Raw genomic sequence first — 21844 nt, 5'->3', positions numbered from 1 at the left:
TGCAAACTAACTAACACCTTGAAATAATGGCATTTTGCCAAGACACAGATCCTGTTTCGCTGCAGAAGTATTCGGCAAACTTTTCCCTCACTTCAAATGCCTGCGTGCTATGGCGTCGCCCAACCCTTTGAATGCACCCTAGACTATTTTCTTGCTCGTCGCGCCAACTGCCTGGATGTAATTCGCCACTTCTGTCTTCGTGGTCGAGATCACTCGGTCCAACGTACATGCTTTCATGGCGAAGGAAGTTGTGAAGAACGACGCACGCCTTTACCACATTATCCACCCTTTCTGGTGCCAAACAAATCGGCCCGCGAAACACCCGGAAGCGGGAAACCATTATACCAAATACGTTTTCTACGATGCGCCTGGCTCTAGAAAGCCGGTAATTAAACACCCGTTGGCGGTGGGATAATTGCCTCCCTGGGTAAGGACGAAGCAAGTTTTCCTGTAACGGAAACGCTTCGTCCCCAACAAAAACGCATGGTAGGGCCTCCGATGATCCAGGCAAGGCTTGTGGTGGAGGAACTGGTAATTGGTGGCTTGATAACTGCCTTCCAAATACAGAATTGCTGTAAATGCTGCCATCGCTTTGTTTGCCGTATCCCCCGATGTCAACCATCGTAAAACGATAGTTAGCATCAACTACTGCGAACAAAACAACACTAAAAGTGCCCTTGTAGTTATAGTACAGGGAACCCGAATTGGAAGGAGCCTGTACTTGGATGTGCTTACCATCCATGCTACCAAGGCAGTTAGGAAAATGCCATAACCTGCGAAAATCAGAGGCAATTCGCTTGAAATCATCTTCATTCGGTTTTACCAGGTGGTTTGGCTGCAAAACTTGCCAAATGGCTTGGCAAGTTTCAGGTATTATCAAGCATACCGATGCTCTTGACATACGATAAGCATGTGATAAACTCTCGTACGTCATCCCACCGATTAAATACCTGGAAAAACATAAATATTACTGTTGAAATCAAGTGCAAGAAAACACAACTTATAACTAACCTTAAAGTTACTGCAAGTCGTTCACCGGGTGAAATAGGACTCCGCAAATTCGTTGTTTGTCTCGAAACGAGAGGCCCGACCAACGAAAGCAACTGGTCGAAAGTTGCGGGCGACATTCGAAAGTAAGATTGGAACTCCGCAACCTGTTCAAGTCGCAGTTCCTGTACCAGGCGATAATATTCACCTGAAAGGATTGAACGTCAGTCATGTTATTTTTTCTTAAAGTCCGTTTTGCAACCTACACTTACTTAAAACAGGTCGTCGTTGTCTGGTAGGTTTCACCCAGATGCTTCTTCCTGTTCTGCTCTGACTAGAAAGGCGATGAATGGCGAGTAATCGGACTACTCGAGCCCTTTTTAATGCGGAGCGGTTGTTCATCTTTATATCCAGCAATAACTATACCTTCTAGCACTTAAATTTTAAACGTATATTTATTTTCCGGTCAAAACATGTGTTAATATGACGTCACAATAGCAATTAATTTAAATTACTTTGATACAATTCATACATAAAGGCATTTGTGTCAGATAAATAATTAATAACATTTATATCTTCCGTCAAACAGTTGTGGTATTTGTACAACTTTTAACAAAAAGTTAACCGTTCGCCCAACTTCGCTTCGCTACGCTACGTCCAGTGTAAACACCCCGTTCGCTCAACTTCGCTCAACTTCGCCCAAGTTCGCTTCGCTTCGCTACGCTACGCTCAGTGTAAACGGGCCTTTATAGTTTAAGGGTTGATTGTAGGCGTATTGTCTTGGCTCAAGTAGATCTTGGTAACTTCGTTACCATTTTATTGTGAATGTTTCGCTAAAGAATTAACCTTATTGCGTTTTAAAAATTTTTACAACTTGCACAGTTAAAATCGACGATTACACAAGTAGGTCTAACGAAACGATAAGCACAGGAAAATGGGTCAGGTGATGAGCAGACGCAAAGACATAGACGCTGAGAGAAATAAGAGCCTGACACGGGCTTAATTTTAATTAAATTGCTTTTAATCTCCTGTATAATGTTTCAAGCCGTTGCTCTGCCTAACAGTTATGAATTAAAAGAGAGCGTTTCGTCTGACATCAGGAAAATGTTTTGGAACAGCTCCAAACAAAAGCTTTCGTTTCAACGATCAAATTACGTCCCGTACGCACCCACGATATTAAACGTTTGGACGTGCTGATGTGTAACATGTCGGCGACCAATTGTGTTTTTCTGCGCTGTGCGTCAGTTCAGCTCGTGTGCTTACAATGTATAAAGCGTTTTCTGCAAGAACTTTACGTTTAAAAGGTTGTTTGTGGATTTGGCTCAAGTCAATTTAGTAACTTTGTTATCAGTTTTTATGCGAGTTTCGGTCCAGAATTTTATTGCGTTTTTACATTTTTAAAAATAGTTAAAATCGACGATTAAACAAGTGTTGATGACGGGAGGTAAGGCTTAGTTGTTTCATAGACGCAAAGACATAGACCCTGTGTCGACGTTAAGCCCCGGATCATGTTTCTGAGTGCAAAGGCATTCGCGAAATAAGAGACTTACACGGTCCTGATTTGTGTCCAAAATCATTGGTCCGAAAAAGGTTAATTTTAATTAAATTTCTTGTGCTGCAGTGTTCCAAGACCGTCTTAGCTTTTTAGACATTTTCATTTTTCAACCTGTCAACTACAAAACCTAAGTAGTCAACATTAAACCGGCAAATTCATTGATTGCGTGTTAGTATTCACATTGCTCAGTCTGTTGCCTAAATTATGGATGCACGTGTTTCAAAACGATCACAAACAGAAGAAGCTTCGGAAAATATGAAGGGATCAACTAAAAAAGGTCAGTTTTCCACATTTTATATGATCTAAAGTTGTTTATTAAAAAGCAAAATATTGGTTAATGTAAGCATTAAAAAGTAAACTTTTTTTGTAATATAGCGAAAAAGAAAACGGTGAAATTAACTTTAAAAGATCAAACAGTGGAACAACCAATCAACATTCCGAATGCTGGTACCGAAAGTGTTGAAGTAAAACCGGTAAAGAAATTAAAATAATGACACTATTAATTAACAATTATGCTTCATTTGTTTTCATTCCACCATCACGTATAATAATAAACAAGTAAAATTCAATACTGCGAGGACCTACGTTGCTTATTAAATTACCAAAACAATCATTCATGGGTAAGAAAGCTCTTTGTAGTAAAAAATGCAAAGAAATTTTAAGAGAAAATTTGTCTTTCTCCTTTAATTTGTATTTAGCAATCAAACATAAAAGTAAAACGTTAAAAAAATGATTTGTCATCTAGGTTTCATGCAATGTCAAATACGGTGAAAATGAATACAGCATGTCCTCACCGCCACAATACACAGGTAATAGGAAATTCAGGCTCGTAGATTTTTTGTCTATTTGCGTACATTGAACAAACACACTGGGTTTCGTTGAAAAAGGCTTGTTTGATAAAAATCAAATTACAAAAGATAGAAAGTTAAAATTAGCTGCTTTTCAAACATAACATCGATCGCGAATAAATTCTGAGACATATAAAGAAGTAATAAAAAACATATTTTTCAAAAAAATAGAAGCTTTTTTTGTTGCTAGTACAAGTACCAGTGAATCCGAAAATCATTAACCAGGAAACATAAAAGTTAAGGAGCCATTGTACGTATACTGGTAATAATTTTGTGGGTTTCTGTTCAGGTTCAAGTAAGTATGAGAAAAACGACACTTTATAAAGAGTTCATGGTCATATTTTTCTAACAGACTTGTACATGGCTAGTGTTTCCATAAGGAGTGTGCTCTGCTGCATTTTCAAACACTTCTTGTTCCAGCGATGGAAAAAGCCGCTTGAATATTTGTACATCGTTTTAAACTTGCTTGAAACGTAATTATGAGTAAATATTCTGATTGTATATATCTCTAAAAATGCTGACGGATAGGGTTGTTTTGGTTGGGGTAAGACATTTTCATCACAGGTTCAATAAAACTAACTTGAAAAGTTAGTTCGCAAATTTAAAATTTGAAAGAAACGTACTTCCCAACTCTACCCCTCTATAGTTGTTAAATTAATAACCCAGCTCTTTGCGCCACTTATCGGAATTATGCAAAGTGTGAAGCTGTCGTGATGTATGGTGTCATTATATCTCATCCATAATTTTGCGTTTAATTCGTCACGAACGTATCAAAAAGTGTCAGTATTTAATCAAGCATTTCTGTTTTCAGCAAAACAGAAAATAATTTCACAAAAAACAAAACCAGCAACGCAAAAGCCGAGGATCACACGTGGGTATTTGACGATAGTGACATATTTAATTAGAATAAACCATATTCACGATTGACGATGGTTTATTGAGTAACAGTTAAACTGAAGGGTACCAAGTAATTTGGTCTTTTTTTCTGGAAAACACACGAAGAATTTTCTCGAATTTCTCGAATTTCTCGAATTTCTCGAATTTCTCGAATTTCCCGAATTTCCCGAATTTCTCGAATTGACTAGAATGCATTCAAATTATAAAACTAAAATGATCTAACGACAAAAATGAGTGCCCAAATCTTGTTTATCTACTATTCTTAAGCGACACTTGTTTCACCTTTTTGTCATTCTTTTACGTGACCTAAGTGCGCATAAACGGGTGTAACTGATGTGGCCCTTCATGTCACTGATGGTGAAATAAGCATTAGACGAAACGGTTGAAAAATAAAGCATGTCGCTTTTTACGTCTATTTTGTTAACCGTTAAATTTTTAAACAGATAGTGTTCGAAAATGAATTTGCTTTTTTGAAAAAAATGCGCAAAAAAGATCTAAACATTCTTTTTTTGTGTTTTTGTCAGAAAAAGATAAAGTGGGTCCTTCAAAATCAAAGCTGAGTCTAAAGAACCTCGATTCTTATTTTCCGGATGATTTTGATGTTGACAGTGAATTTGGGTGGGACGGAAACTGCTTCGGGGATTTTGATTTAGAAACTTATGTAAGTAAATAAGTTTAAAAGTTAGTGATTAGTGTGGCGCATTTTGTCATGCATGTATATCACTGCCAAAAACAAACAAACGTAACTTCATTAAGTCTCAAATTAATTACATAAACTATTTATTTGCATAAATAGGCAAATGTTGTTGCTCCAAATTTACACGAACACTAGTGACAACATAGACTAGTAACCAACTTACTCAAAATGTCTAGAAACGCAGATTGTGACCGTTAAATTATCGAGAAAAACTTAAAAAAACAATTTAAGTACCATTGAGTAGTACAGTCTGTACATAATTTTCCGCCGGTTAAGAACCACTGCTTTAGACCGGTGGTTCAACAACTTCTCGATTATGAGCTCCCTCAAAATTATATTTGCACAAATGTCATTATATTCGAAAATAAAAGCTGAAACTAACAAACAATGGCCCATTATTTGTACTGCCACACGCAGAATTGAAGAAATTACGCTTATCACTCATCCGAAGGCAGCTAAAGTTTACAAAAAAGTCCCGTCAAGCGTGTGCCCGAACAATTGCATTTTTAAAAGTTTCAGCAATGGATAACTGTTCTGCGAATGAAGACGGTCCTCAAATTGTACCTTGATACATACACCTTCATATACACAGTTTTAGAAGATATAAAAATAGCTTGTATAGTAACTTTAAACTATTGGCATTTTCCCCGATTTGCTTTACGGGCTGCTAAAGAATCGAAGATCCCAGTATAAGAATCTGTGCATTAAACAATACAACAAAATTCAACGAATATATTTACATTTTAAGCATCAGTAGCAGGTTATCTACAGCAACATTAGTTGCTATGAGGCTCGTTTTGTTCCGGTTGCAACTGGTTTTCCGGGTTTTGAACCTCATCTCCATCCATTGGCGCTGGTTCTTCTGCTGGGTCGAAATGGTCGAATGCAATTCGGTCTAAAACATAAACAAATACCTGAGATCGCAAAACAGTACCATGGTCTAATTTATAGACATTAAGCCTTTTTACATGAGCGAATCGAATCATATCGTTGATGCGCATTGTGTGACGTCACGATTTCGACTAAATAACAGATAGCTGAAATTAAGTGGGTTTTGTATTTTGAATGTATGTTCATGTTCAACCAAATTAACCGTAAAAAATCCCTATTAAATTCTACAAAAACCCCTAAGAAGGAAACGTTGTAATAAATGCCCTAACGCCGTGACATGTTGTTTTCAGACGAAGGGTCAGCCACGTAGGGGAGTAAGTAAAAAATACCTTCTGTTTTTAAACATGCAACACTGTTGAGGGAAAATGTCAAGTTTAAAAAGTATGACTGGGACTAATAACCTCCGGTAAATGTTTGTTGTGTATTTGGTCACCAGTTTTATATCTGCTGGCCGCTACAAACCAACAACAAACAAATCGTTATAATAAATGCGTTAACACGGTATTTTGTTCCTTTCAGAAGATGGAGATGGAGTTGGATTCTGGAGTGGAGGTAAGTAAAAAAATTACATCCTGCGGTACAAAATGCAAGTCTGTTGAGAGATAATTTTAAATCCGAGACGATTATTACCAACTAGAATCCAAGGGGGTCAATAACTTCTCCTACCATTACCTTGAGTAAGCTCGGTTAAAATGGCAATGGCGTTTCAGGCCCATGGAGCAACAGTGTTTGAGAGTGCAACTTCGTTTTAACAGTAACCGGAATTTTTTTTTTAGTATTCTTCCTTCAGGCGATCATCGTCCAGCTCGTCTGAAGAGGTAAAGTCACCATGTAGTAAAATTCTTGGCAAACAAATATATACTTAAGACACATTCACAGTTTTAGATCCAATTTTCTTGTGTAGATATATGTAGAAAATATCGTGGAACCTCCACCCAACGTAAACCGACCACCTCCAAACCAAGGTAGGTAGTATAATTTGAAGGTTGACAGTGAATCTAGATGAACGCAACCATTTTTTTGTTAAATTAAGGCGTCTTTTTTACAGGCCTATTTGCATTTGACATTTTTGACCCTAATGGACCCCCAGCAGAAGAACCAGCTCAAATGGATGGCGATGATGATCGAAACCCGGACAACCAGCAGCAAACAGAACAAAACCAAACTCATGATAACTAACGTTTGCTGCAACGTACATCATAATCATGCAGAACCAAACAAACATTGAAAAACATAAAGTTCCATAACGAGTTGTCGCCGCTATTGAAATATTAAACAGGTCGACAAAGCAATTAAACAATTAAGCTCGAAACTGCAGCACCACGCATATCTGCCGTACCTTGCAAATATATGGACATATTCAGCCTATGTTTTTGTATGGAGTTTTTTCATTTCGTTTTCACTTTGTGTCCTGCTTCACAAAGTTGTTGTTGTACGCGCTTTACCGTCTTACAATTTGTTATACTGAACGTTTTGGCGATTGACCAGGAGTTTAGCCACTTTGGTTCAAAGTAGTACAAAATTCAACGATTTAACATTTAATGAATAAAAATTTGAAAATGGATCAGACCATAGATTTAAACCGCCAAATTTAAAGTCAAATGAAAGCAAAGAACTTGATATGGATTTTCTTCGAAACATAAGTATGTAAAATTTGTATTTGTTTGTGAAGATTTGCTTCATCAGATTACAGACGTTTGCAGTAGGTTGGTTTGTAACCGAAACTAAATAAAACGTTGGATACAAGCGATACACTCGGTGGAAGCATTAAGTATAAAATAAAATCGTATTCAGTCATCATAGTAAAAAATCCCAACTTGCTAACAAAATCCAACAAACATAAGCTTGTTAAGATTATTTCCTCTTGATATCTAAAAATTATTTAATACTTCAGTAAAGGTTTTGACTATAAAACTTCATTCTGGCTGTGACTGCCATTTCTAAACTTTTATTTTTGTGTAGGTTAGTGGTTCCCATGAATTGTACAAATGTAGCAATTAGTTTCAAAAACAGCTCGTTTGAAAGGGAGTTAAAACAAGCTAATTTTATGAAAATTGCTAACAATGTTTCAAACTTAGTAATACTTCTCATCACAATTTAATTAAGAGACACATGCTAATCTAAACTAGGAAATTGAAAAGCAAAAATGTGACTTTGGTGGTCATATAACCAATACACACACACAGAATTAATTGTATCCGATTATATTGTTCTACAATCACAGAAACAAAAAAAAACTTTGACAAGGTATCTGACAACAATAAAGCAGTAAATATTACATGTACTGTAATGACTGGTTTTGAAAACTCTAGCAAATTTAACATTCACAAATTTGAGAATAAATCGCTGCCTAGTTTGTTGTTTTGACGAAAATTTAAAGCGATTTTATGTCGTGAGAAACAGTACAGTGTTATTTGTGAAAAGTTATTACGAAAAGTTATCTACAGACCAATTTGTTTAGAATTTACATCTTGAGCAATTTTGCCCCGTACGAGGTAACCGGCTGCGATAATTACAGCAGCCAGAAGAACAAACATCACAAGTAGAAAGATGTTGCCAGCTGCTTCATTTACTTCACCTCTGTCTGCTGGAGTGTCTGCGATAAAAAGTATGTTTAACTTAAATAAACATATATGCGTGCCAAAGCATTTGATACTGGAACTAGAGATTAACACCTCATACAGACTAAAAATAATGCCACTCTTGTATCAACTTCGAAGTAGGCCAAGCTTGCGAGAGATTGAAAGCCAATTCAAAACGAAACTTTAAATTTTGATTCCTGGTTAAGGCAATGTATGTTTCTTACACACAAAACAAAACGAAAAGTGACTTTAGGAGTCAAGCTATGCATAAGTTTGCCAAGATGGTCGACTGACAAGTGCAACCGACTTTTATTCAATAGTTTGTGGGTTCTAATCCTGTGACGGCAGCTTGCGTTTCCCTGGGCAAAAAACTTAATTGGCATTGCTCTAACCCAGGGAAACCCGACGGATTGCACTACATTAACGTCCCCTACGCTATAACGTAGTTGCTATAAATCTAGCAGCTCGACCGTGGACTGACTGTTAGTTAACGCACTCAGGTGTTGCAGGCTCATCGAGGATTAAAATAAAACAAACAACAAATTCACTTTAAGGCGCAGTAATGTCAGTCATAGAAACAGGCGAAATCTTTATAATTGAGGCCTAAAATAGCCCAAGAAAGTATATTCCCAAGAGTTTTAATTGGTAATTACAATGATTTGAGTAGTTACAACATAGGCAACTAAATTATTTTGTCCTGAACCAAGTTAATCTGCAAGAAAGAAGAGTTTACTTATTGAGTTGGTACCTTGCGTAAGCAAATACTTGGTTGTTTGTAAGATGTGCACTGGCCCTGCAGAAAGTCGCTGGCTGCGTCCATTGTTGTCAACAGATCGTCTTTTTCTTCCTCCACACATCTGCAGATAAGTTTTATATTAACAATTTTTATCATTTATTCAGCTGTAAAAATCAAGAAGCTAGAACCTGAAAAACTAGACATGTCGTGTTTTTTCCCGGTGTATTTCCACTAAAGCAAACCTATTGAAAACTATTTAAGTCAAATATAATCCACCAAACTGTGCAAGCAGTTCGAGAACGGACTTATTGTGAGTTTATCACAACAAACAAACTCAATTCACCTGTCCCGGGCATTGTCCAGTTGAGTTTTGACAGATGCTCACGTCGCAGTGGATGTAGATAAATTGTTCTGCGTCGGTAAAGTTTTTCCACACAAAGCTCATCAGCTTGAACGTTGCAAAGTTGGCTTGGTAATTTCGCATCAACATTTTCGCGTCGGCAGCCTCGCCTCCACTGGGTGGCGCAACACATCTACTCATATTGGCACAAAATTACACAAGGCTAAAACAGTGTGCCGTTCAGTTTTATGAAAAGCAGGAGTACACACTACAAATCCAATGCAAGTACTGCTTACCCGCTTACTACAACAGGGTAGTTCGGCAAACCACTGGCATTTTCAACTCGTGTCGCCCAACATTCTTCAAGCTGTGCACAAACAGTGTACCAAATTTATATGAACGGTATATTATATATATTTTGGATGTTCAATATTAAATCACGGAATAAGGTTTGTTTTAGATGGGTTTCAAATTTTTTTTAAAGGCAGGCTTGAAGATGGAGTTATGTTTAAAATACAAAACCAAGTTACACACCAGAGTACGGACCGGACATTTTTTGTCGTTTCGGACGTTATTTTTACCAACGAGGTTAATTCGGACCTGACTTCACTAGTGTGTTGGTAACCATCCGTAATTACATATTCTGTACTTTTTATGGGCTTTGATGTATACGCCTGTCAAGCAAACTGTCAGGCCGTAAAACGGTTCTGCTTCGTATCGAGTTCGGCGGGGCAAGTCGGAATAGCTAACAGGCTAGCTATCAACTGTGCTACACGCAAAGCGAAACAATGATTAGCTAACATATTTCTGTTCAACTTAAAAACACTGGATGTGTTCATGGACTTTTGTTGACCATTCTGCTTCGATAAGTTCGTTTTCACTTTTTACCTCGACAATGAAGTCATCGTTGCTTGCAGAAACTTCATCAAGTTTAACTTCAGCAAAAATGTAGTTAGGTACAGTGACTTCCCCAGGCAAGCTTTCGTTGAAATGTTCGTTTGTAAAAAGATTTAGAGCGACATCAAAGTTTCCTGTATTCTCGGCCGAAATTTCAACGGATCTGCACATTGTTATTTCGAAGATAATTAAACATATTTCTATAGGGATTTAGAACCATAGTTTCATTTTCTTGTTTTTATTGGTTACTTTTCATAATGTTTGGCTAGTACTAGTGATGATAAAACTAACATTGCACATTGAAACAATTACTAACTGATGTCGTGTGCCATTTAACATATGGCATGTGCCCTTGTTGTCGCCTTACCCAGCTTGAGGTTGGACATTGGATGACGAGAGAAGTTGATCGGCTTTAAATAGACAAGTCATAGTGAGCTTTGCACGTCGCGTTGGATCACGGCAGTAGACGGTGCTAGGAATCTCCAGATCAGGAACGACACTGACACCATATCGTTCTCATTCTGTTATTACAAAAAATGTACGTAATCATTCTCAGTACAAACGCAAAAAAGTTTACTAAACCAAACAATGGTAATCCTTTATTTTATTGGCGCGATAAATTCAAATACCATTCATCTTTGCTAACTATGTTTTTCATTGTAAATAATCAACCGGTGAATTGCCTGAGCGTTGTTAATCAGTTTATGCAGCGTCAATATATAAAATAATCGTACGTTACCTTGTAGGCACCTTCACACTGACCAATGTCAAACACAAACACCGGGTCTGCCCCCGTGACCTTGCAGTTGTCATTAAGTAGAGAAAGGGGAGTTTCCCTGTCCAATGCGATGTAAAGTGTGTCACCGAGTTCATAGTCTAATGTGGTCTGTTCATTAGCTGTTACCCTGCGAATAGCAAGTAAACAGCAATCGTAATGCAGCAGCCTACTAAATGAACAACAACTATTAACAGTTATGTCATATTTTTGCTGTTGTTGAGTTGCGTTGAGTTTTTGTCGTTATTAGTTCGCTTGGTGAAAGAGACCCGATCGCTCTAATCATTAAGGTTGGTTAGATCTATTTTATATAAACACAAAACCCAGGTGGATGCTAAAATTGGTTGGTGATTTGAGAGGGGTGCAGCAAGGATAAAAGGTTAAGAACCACTGATCTAAAGAAACTATTCCTTATAGATATCTTAAGGTTTAATAATGTTACATCAATCCAAAAAAGAAGAACTTACTGGATGGTCAAACCTTTAGTCTGGCATAGGCTCATTGTTTGTTCCGTTCCTACAAAAACATTACATTACTTTTAGTTAGGTTACCCTTTTTAAACCAAATTGATTAAATTATCTGCTTTTCCGCGTTGCATAGATAAAATTTTGCTTTAGCGCATTTCAAAAAAACTTGTGTTTCAAAACTATTTTTGTCGTTTCCCACAAGAAGAACCTAATGGGTTTTGTTTTCCCTTTTTCACAACCTAAAAAATTACAGCTCGATGACATGTCATGGTGCAAATCAATTTAATATACTCTCATTTACTTTAAGGGTATATCGGAAAGTTTAATTTTTTTTCATCGGTATCAACCTTTGAAAATGTACCTAAAACATACATTGTCCGATTTGTTTTTTGTCTTTTGCTTTCTAAAACCAAATAGCACTAACCTGAGGGAAGGTTGACCGTCGCATTAAATCCCTGCTTAGTCCCGAAAACGTCGCTGATAAAGATAAGAGTAAGATTTGTCGCAGTAACTGTGTGATTCAATCCCCCATCATACGTCCCAGTCAATCTTTCTACATTTCCTTGGTCGTCTTTAAACTGAAAATAATTTCACTCCATTGATCTAGTGGAAAAACTCTGGTTTAAATCGGGGGTGCATAAGGCGCGGGAGAAGAAAGGGAAGTTATGACGCCGCAAAAACATGTCTGGGGTTGGTCAATAGAATAAAACTGTTTTTGCATAAATTTGGGTGTAATAAACGCTCTGTATGGGTTTCGAGTGCCTGGAGAGTTTGTTAGTGGCTTAGTAACTATTGGGAAAAAATACTAAATAAACAACAGTCAGGACGTGATTGCACTCAAAATAATCTCTATCTACGAGTGAAAGAATAACAATTTTTTTCTAGATTTTTAGGCGACGGTAAAATGGATTTCTTTGAGTGGTTTAGTTAGAAAATCAAAACAAAAATGATGTTGGTAAAATGGCGATCTGTGATGTGAGAGTCAATAGGAAATTGGAGCGTTTTATTTGTCGAACCAGGGCTAACATTCGCTTGCGTCTTATCCATGAAACGAACAATCTTTCACAGTATTTTCCTATAAAAAAGCACCAGGAACATATCGAGAGAACTAACGTTGTTTACCGGTTGGTTTGCAACTGCGGCGCTTCATATATTGGGGAAACGCGACCAAATCTGGCTGTAGGACTCTAAGAACATCGCATGGACCAAAATTCAGAAGAAATTTAAACACAAATAACCACTCACTTACGTATAGAAAGTCGAATCCATCCTCGGTGACAAAAGTGGAGAATTGAAATACCAAAGAGCCGCTTCTTTCCAATTGAAATCTCCAAACACAACTGAACGAAACCGGATAGTTACTCGGAAAGTTTGGAGACTGTAAGTTATAAACCGGGCCGGTAGCATCTTCTCCGCACAAAGTAGCTAAAATACATAGAAAACAGTAATGTTTAACTTTATAGGAGCTTTCGTGCTGATGCGCAATAAGCGTCAGTTGTTTGATAGTTCAACTGCACACATTACAGCCGATAAAAACAACTGTGAATCCTGACAGTTACTTAGTTACTTAACCACATGTATTTAAACTGTGAATCAAAAAAACATGAGACTTGTTTGGCCTGGCTGCGCAAACCTATACCCCTAATGTTCTGTCACCCGTTTCACTGATGAGACTTAACAGAATGAAACTCTATAAGTCAATAAATAATAAAATTATAAGTCAATAAACTATTTAATCGATGATTTGTTCAGCAAAGTAAAATTGCATAGTTTTATAATAATGTCAAAAAATTCTTTAGGATATAACAAAAAGCACGCTTCAAACTTATTAAAAGCAGTTTTAGAATTTGCTGAACAATGATTTGAATAAGTTGTCACCCCATAGCTTGAGTCGTTTTTAATAATAAAGTTCTTTTTATGTCATACCCTGATTACAAAGGCCGTGTTGATTTTACAAAAATTATGAATCTATAATTAAACCAATAGCGGCAGCATAAATGGAATTTGATTACAGTCCTGTTAATGCGTCCCCTCGCTTTATCATTACTTTATTGCGAGCTATGCCCTCCTGTATGTCTGCAGCTAATTGATACACTAAAATAAAGTACAATTAATTACTTTGGCAAATAAACAAATGTCATTCAACACGTCGGAAAAAGAACCGCAAAGTTCGGTGTGGGATGAACAGCAAAATACCAAAATACCGGTGAGTGCAAATGTTTTGCAAAATTTAATTCCCATTTAATTGAATTAGGTTATAATTAACAACATTTTGGCGATATCGGCAGTACATTCTGCAGTTGCAAAATGGTACCGACAGTAATAACTTGATTTCTAAAGAAATATTGTTCAAAGTTATATGTGTAGATGAATAGTTTTATAGTTTGCATTAAAATGTTCCAAAATATTGTTCCAACCATTGAAGATGAGGGGTATTTATTAGGTGACGTTCTTTTGTTTTTATTTTTATCCTGCTAAATACACAACACACTGTTGTCATTGAAAAAAACAACTTATCTTTTTATTTTTCAGGTTTCTAACAAGGTTACATGCGAAGAATATAACATTACCTTTCACCGACCACCACCAAACCAAGGTTAAAAAACGATAAACATTGCAAAAATTTGTGTATGTAATGGGTCACTTTTATCAGATCGAATAGCATTTGACAACTTTGACCCAAACGGAATCCCAGACCCACCGGAGCAATCGAATGGCAAAACGCAGGTTAGATAGTTATTTTTATTTCGTTGTCTTTTCAAACCCCCAGGGGAATAGTCTTTTACACTACTATGAAATACTTGGATTTGGAAAAGTAGTCGCGAATTGGATTGCAAACGTCGTCGCAGGTTAACATCAAAACATTTATTACAAAATTTTGTTCAAAAATGTGCTTAGCCTTTTTAAGATATAACACCTCGTTTCGACGTGATATATAACAACGAGCGAACTAAAGTAACACATTAAGTAACAAATCATACTGTTGTAATATGTCACCATTCATATTCAAAAGTGCAAAAAAACTACATAATTAAATATAAACAAAAAAAATGTCCTAATGACCAATATGATACAAAAAGTATCGTAGTAATGCAGGGTATTGTACAATATGTCTTATTTGTAAAAGTGCAAATGTGGCATTTCAAAGACAGTGGTATTCAGCACAGTTAGAAAAATCAATAAAGTTTAAAATTGGATTTCAAAACTGATGATTGTTTAATCATTACAGAAAAATAGGTAGAAAATACAAAAGCTCATTTCAAAGCTACTAACAAATACCGACAAATGACGTAAAGAGCGCAGTTATTTAAATTTACAGTAAGACTAGAATAGATTTGGGGACTAAATTTAACAAAAAAAACTGAGTTTTTGACTTGATTTTATTGTTATTATTATTATGGAACCATAGACTAAACGTAGTGATCTTAACTCTCAGCACTTTTTACACAAACTGCTTTCAAAATGTTTGAGTGTGCCACATACCGGAACTTAGCAATCCTGTATATTAAAAGTTTCTGTATTATTAGTTTTAGCAGAGTTACTTTTCATGTATTGATTTGTTTGCTATAATTGTATTATCTCTATTATCTTTGCGCCATCTCGACTTCCAAAATCATTTATATAATTCCAACAATGGCACATCAATTTGATCGTTGTATACCTTTATTATTTTCGGGTTTTAGTTTGGATTATAGAAAAAGATTTGATGCGGGTCTAAAATTGGTGCTCGATTGTTAAACAAATCAGCAAATACCTACAATATATGCACCTATGTTGAACAGGATTTTAGGTGCCCTTTATTCATTTTAGGGGCTTTCAGAAAGCTGTAAATTATGGCTGATGGACGTCATTGTAATATACCTACTCTTTTGAAATTTTGTTGTTTTTTGTTTTATAGGATCTGCCTTGTCCACCATTTCAGCCATCAAACCAAGTAAGAATAATAATTTAAAAAACAGTATTTAGTAAAAATATACAAAAAAAAATTTAAAGCAATTTTTAATCATAGATGAAGACCGTTTACTTTACTTCAATATTCTCTATTCTATTAACTTTGTTTGAACGGTGTTTTTGAATCTCAGTTAATAATTTTAACAATTAGCAGGTGCAAACAAACTAACTAAAAACTGTCACAAATCTATGACACTAAGTCAAGCTCAAATTATTTTGTACAGATTTTCAACAAGGTTAAGATGAGAGAATTTAATTCAAACATTCCACCTCCACCACCGCTTCCTGTAAACCAATGTAAGTAGATTATGTTGAAAACTATTGCTGTCGTCGTTGGACACTATTTTTGATGTTACCAAACAATCATTTCAGCCCGAATTGCATTTGACAACTTCGACCCTAATGGAACCCTAGCAGAAGAAGTAGCACATGCGGATGGCGATGAGGGTCGAAACGCGGACATCCAGTTGCAAACAGGACGAAACTAGCCTCGTACCAACTAATGCTTGCCTAAATGTACATTAAAAACCATGTATTTTCGGTTATTTGCCATTGGCTTAGAATACTGTTGGTTCCTCCAATAACGCTCATGGATTAGTTGCTTATGGAATGTTTCTTTGTTGTATTAATCACTGTTTGGCAAAGCTTCTGTTGTGATAAATGTGGCAAGGGAATGGGAAGAGTAAACTTTCATTTTATGTAGAACTGTATGTTTTTAACATGAAATGCATGTATCTTGGTAATACTAAACCAATATATGTTTTATCTAGCAGGTGGCCTTAATATGTTGACACGCAGCTTTTAAACTATTCGTCTGAATAAAAAATTGCAAAATATAAGTTGCCAAGCTAAAAAACATGCGACAAGTGCAGCTTATCCGATCAGAGCGCCTGTTGAAAGTACCATTAAGCTATTTACAATTCTTTTTGAGAATGTAATGCGTCATATCCTGGAAGTTGTGCGTCAAAGTGTGACGTGACGTGACGTGACGTGGCCAATGTTTGATGTTGTTTCTTGTTCGTTTGCGTGTTTCTCGTGAAAAAAAAACTTAAGAGCACTTTGTCGACAGTTCTAGATCTTCAAATGATCCGTTGTTGTGTCACCAGGCAGAAACTAAACGCGCTTTTCAATGAAAGTTTAAGATAACAAATAGTAATAAAATAAAATAGAACAAACATGGTCCCCAACAAAATATTTACAGCTGATGTGAAAAGCTATTGTATGTACACAGACAAGTATGCGGCGATTGGGAATTTATCTGTTTCTTTGCTGCCATATTGAGATTTTAAAATAGATTCTGATGTGCGGATTGTAAAAAAAGGGTTTGAAATGTATAACAATGTTTGCAATTTTCTAGTTAAAAAAGTTTACAAGTAAAAATAGTAAATTAGTAACTTTTAATAAAAGTGTTAATGTAAAAAATAGTACCTTCATACAAAATGGGTAAATGCATTTCGAAGCAGAAGTGCGATGATAAGCAAAAAGAGGACGTGGTGCGTGGTGGATTTCGTGAGCCGGTGAGTTCGTGAATGGGTGATTGCGTGCGTGAGTTCGTGAGTGCGTGAGTGCGTGAGTGCGTGAGTGCGTGAGAGTGTGAGTGGGTGTGAGTGGGTGTGAGTGGGTGTGAGTGGGTGTGAGTGGGTGTGAGTGGGTGTGAGTGGGTGTGAGTGGGTGTGAGTGGGTGTGAGTGGGTGTGAGTGGGTGTGAGTGGGTGTGAGTGGGTGAGTGGGTGAGTGGGTGAGTGAGTGGGTGAGTGGGTGAGTGGGTGAGTGGGTGAGTGGGTGAGTGGGTGAGTGGAACTATAACTTCAATTTGCAATTTTGTTGCCCTTTTGTTTTCTAGATGGTGAGTTGTCCAGCAGTTCAGCCACGCCAAGTAAGAATAATAAAATAGTATTTACTACAATATATTCTTTTCAATAAATTTTAGTCAAAAATGGAGACCGCATTACTTCAGAAAATTTAACACTATGCCACCAACTTTGTTTGAAATGTGTTTTTGAATCCCATTTAATAACCTAATATTTAGCAGGTACAAACAAACTAAATTAAAACTGTTAAATATCTTTGACACCAAGTTAAGCTCAAAATTAGTTTGTACAGATTTTCGATAAAGTTAAGATGAAAGAATTTAATCCAAACATTCCACCACCGCCACCTGTGAACCAATGTAAGTAGATGTTCCTTGAAAAATGTTGATGTCGTAGTTGGACACTATTTTTTTATGTCACCAAACAATCATTTCAGCCCGAGTTGCATTTGACAACTTCGATCCTAATGGAACCCCAGCAGAAGAACCAGCACATGCGGATACCGATGAGGGTCGGAACCCGGTTAATCAGTTGCAAACAGAACAAAACCAGCCTCGTAACAACTAATGCTTGCCTAAATGTACATTAAAAACTATGCTTTTGCGTTGATTTGCCATAGGTTTAGAATATTGTTGGTCATTTCCAATGCAGATGGATGAATTTGTAATACACCTTATTGTATTAACCTAATTACTATTTGGAAAAGCGTCTGTCACTATTTGCAAAAGCTTCTGTCTTAAATATGGCTAGGGGATGTGGAGATTAAACTCTCATTGCACTTAGAAGTGTATGTTTTTTAGATATCATGCATGTATCTATATAATATTCAATCAATATATGTTTCTTCCAACAAGTAGTTATTAATATCATAAGTGTGGCTTTTAAACTTTCCGTCTGAAATAAAAATCGCAAAATTTAAGTTACCAAGCTAAAAAAACATACGACATGTGCAGCTTATCCGATCAGAGCGCCTGTTGAAAGTACGATACCATATGCACACTTCATGTTGAGAAGGTTTTACTTCACATCCTGCAAGTTGCACGTCAAAGTGTGACGTGACGTGGCCAATGTTTTGATTTTGTTTCTGGTGTGTCTGCATGTTTCTCGTGGTAAAAACTTTTAGAGCACTTCGTCTACAGTTGTAGATGTGCAAATTATCAGTTCTACAGTCAACAGGCAGAAACTAAATGTGCTTTTTAAAAGTTCAGGATAAACTGAGAAGTTATATGAGATGGCTACGAAATTTCGTATTGCTAATTGGTGAAAGCTATTACATGTATACAGACGTACTTGAAGGGCACGGGATTTGAACTGTATAATTGCTGACATTTGAAGTTTCTAAAATGGCTTCAAAATTTGATTTGTCGAAGTTATTTAGAACAATAAATACGACATCATGGATATTTTTGCACAAAACCAATGTGCAAGTGTTATAAACATAGGATGTTAGATATTTAACAAGGTTTAGAAGTTAGCAATCAAACCATTTGCAACGTAAAACAATGAACATCATCAAAGGTATGAAAGTACAATATGACACCATATGTACAAAGTGGGTAAATGTGTTCGACAAAGTTGAATAAAAGAGGACGATATATATAATCGTTATGATAGAAAGTCATCTTTTGAGGTTTCAACCTGTGGGTCGCGACCCCTATGAGTGTCGTTGCACATTAAAACAGTAAATGTTTATCACAAATATAAAATGGAGAAATGCTTCATTGGGTCACTAATTCAATGCTAGTGCCAAAGCCCAACGAGTGCAAATACAAGTTTTCAATGGCAAATATATGATTACTTACTCTGGGTTAAGCGTGTCAGTGTGGTGTAACCGGACAAATTGGAAACGGAAACTGAAATAACCAGCAAGCTTAGACCCTTTTCTTCGAATAAAGTAAGAGTTTACTCTAGTGATTATGAAAAAAAAAATTGAAATTTTGTTAATGTAAATTTTTGTTAATTTTGAAATGGAAATTTTTTGGAGAGGGTTGCCAAAATGAGTCGCATGACAAAATGGGTAGAAAACCACTCACGTAAAGTATTTTTTTGACAAAGATAAGAAAACGTTTTATTTTCCAATAGGTTTTAAGTGTTACCTAATAATTAAACAGCTTTTTTCATTCTACATCTAACTGTTTTTCCATCTATGATTTGACGAGTCACTTTGTGTAAATGTAAGTATTAGAGAGACAATTGATTTTTGATTTTGTTTAAACGCAACTGACAAACTTAACAAATAGTATTTTGTATTTGAAATCAAATTTTTGAATCACACTTTTTTTAGTGTTAATTAATTTAAAAATGCATAAAAGATATGAGAAAAAAAAAACATTTTCCAAACCAAAACAGTCATTAAGCAAAAAATAATCGTTTTATGTCAGTGGTTCTCAAACTTTTTTGACCGCGACCCAAATCTGAGTTTTATGAACATCTCACGACCCAAGTCTCAAACATCACAAATGTATTAACGAGACGGACTGCAATTTCGAGGCCACGTCGTCGCCGCATAGGAGTCTGCCCATGTCAAATGACTGCAGACTTAACGAGATTGATTCGTTCGCCAACACTGCATAACACAACACATATTGTGGCTTTGTAGCACTATGATCATTGATAGAAGTGAATCCCAAATCTAAAAATGTTTCCTTGTACGAATACTTACTCATCCTTAAACGCTAACTGGTACATGTCCACGTTCAGTTTCGCATGATTAACGTGTCCTACTATTTCCCGTGCTACGACGTGTCACGTTACAATCACCATGTGCGTAACAGTAAAGTTGGAAGCCTGTTGTCGTCTGTATGTGGTAATAGTTGGTTCTGTTAACTGTACAACGTGGTCGAGTGAGGTGACTTTACTACTATATTAAGTAAATTCGTTGGTGTTTACTTTAATGCAGTAATAGTTTGTTTACGTAGCATTGAACCGCCATAGCGCGACCCATTTTTTGACCCTGTGCGACCCATGTTTGGGTCGCGACCCATACTTTGAGAACCACTGTTTTATGTTATAGTTTGCAGTAGTTTCTGGAAAATTGTTTAAAATCTAAACATTTTTGTTTAATTAGATTCAGCGAAAAATAGGTTGCTGACTACAACAATGTCACAGGACGCAATGGAGCACACACTACATACATATGGAGTAAGTTGGAAATGCTAAGTGGTAACATCTGAATATCCTGACGAGATTAATGGCCGTTGATTCCGTAATTTTTAGGACTTATGTTACTGTTATTTTTTTCACAGATTTAAAGCACAGATTAAAGATGGCAGTTTATCAGTGCTGCCATGTATTACTTTTGCTTTGTTGATTGTTTGAAAAAATGTTTTTCAGAATCGGACTTCTCCACCACATCTGCAACCAACAATACCATCACATTTGCAACCACATCTACAACCGTCACCACCATCACATTTACAACCATCTGGTTCGGAATTGTACATTGCTAGGCTGTGCAGACAAACAAGGAAAGTATTTACTCTTAGTGCGACGAGACGATCTACAACGTTATCCAGGGTAGTAAAAAGTCTGAGAACACGAAGTCAAATCATCAGCTCGGTTCGGAAACGTGCAGCATTCGTGAGTTGCTTTATCGGTATGTAAATATTTCGATCGGTGAACATCCGATACGTGCCCTGGTGGATATGGGTGCGTCGGTAACTGCAATTCACAAGCGCGTGTGGGACACGCTGTCCTCAGGCAAAGCTTGTCTGTCGCCTGTCACGAAAACTGTTAGATTTCCTGATGACGATGGTGGTGAATTACATATGAATGGACAATGTAACTTGACGATTGAAGCCGGCAAAGTTATAGACAAGTTTTTGGTATACGTGACCCATTACATTGAAGAAGATTGCATACTCGGTTTAGATTTTCTACAGCCCAACCACTTTAACTGTAATGTTTACACCTTCGGGACATTTGTCAATCGAAAAACTCGTGTTTTCCCAAAGGGTGGCTCCCTAACGTGAAGGCGGTGCAACCGTGATCCGGCAGCCTTGTTTCGCCGGTGTTTGGATATGTGCTCTTTTCTTGTGTGAACTTCGGTTAAGTGTGACTTGAGCCCAATTTTGTTGCAAGTTCACCTGTGTATTTTAGCTCGACCTGGATGACAAGTTCTAAAGACAGATTCGCTTACTCGCCTCTGTGTTTGCGAAAACAATAAAGGTAGCGTGCAGTCCATTTACTGGTTTCACCGGCTAGCTAGTCGTTAGAGCAGCGTCCTGAACCTTAGGCGCAGAAACAATAGCGCTACAAGACTTCACGCAACGGTACGACAGACTCTGCAAATATTTTTTTCCAATAGGCTAATATTGTCTTAAGCTCTTATCATGAATCATGTCAACACTAAACTTGATTGACTGGCGTTTAAAGGGCAAGTAAGTTAGCAAACATTAGAACAGCTCAGTCA

General features: G+C 36.7%; 1 protein-coding gene and 3 long non-coding RNA genes across 4 annotated transcripts; 3 read left to right on the top strand and 1 right to left on the bottom strand.

The window, feature by feature from the left end:
• The first annotated feature begins 6544 nt into the window (after positions 1-6544).
• Positions 6545-7030, top strand: LOC145217446 (uncharacterized). The gene is made up of 3 exons (XR_013857398.1): positions 6545-6693; positions 6780-6840; positions 6924-7030. It is a non-coding gene; the product is annotated as an uncharacterized LOC145217446 (long non-coding RNA).
• Positions 7031-8078: 1048 nt separating this feature from the next.
• Positions 8079-10859, bottom strand: LOC145219268 (beta-tectorin-like). Its single transcript, XM_080086653.1, has 6 exons — positions 10798-10859; positions 10422-10593; positions 9830-9900; positions 9537-9726; positions 9206-9314; positions 8079-8471 (listed from the first exon to the last, which is right to left on the bottom strand). The coding sequence occupies exons 1-6, from the start codon at positions 10857-10859 to the stop codon at positions 8317-8319; spliced, it is 759 nt and encodes a 252-aa protein (XP_079942779.1). The 3' UTR covers positions 8079-8316.
• Positions 10860-13815: 2956 nt separating this feature from the next.
• Positions 13816-14393, top strand: LOC145217839 (uncharacterized). Its single transcript, XR_013857506.1, has 3 exons — positions 13816-13878; positions 14205-14268; positions 14326-14393. It is a non-coding gene; the product is annotated as an uncharacterized LOC145217839 (long non-coding RNA).
• Positions 14394-15855: 1462 nt separating this feature from the next.
• On the top strand, positions 15856-16434 carry LOC145220503 (uncharacterized). Its single transcript, XR_013858203.1, has 2 exons — positions 15856-15920; positions 15996-16434. It is a non-coding gene; the product is annotated as an uncharacterized LOC145220503 (long non-coding RNA).
• Positions 16435-21844: the final 5410 nt, after the last annotated feature.

The sequence above is a fragment of the Phallusia mammillata genome, chromosome 3, assembly GCF_965637545.1.
Source record: "Phallusia mammillata chromosome 3, kaPhaMamm4.hap1.1, whole genome shotgun sequence".
Lineage (NCBI taxonomy): Eukaryota > Metazoa > Chordata > Ascidiacea > Phlebobranchia > Ascidiidae > Phallusia > Phallusia mammillata.
This window is presented reverse-complemented; position numbering and strand designations above follow the sequence as displayed.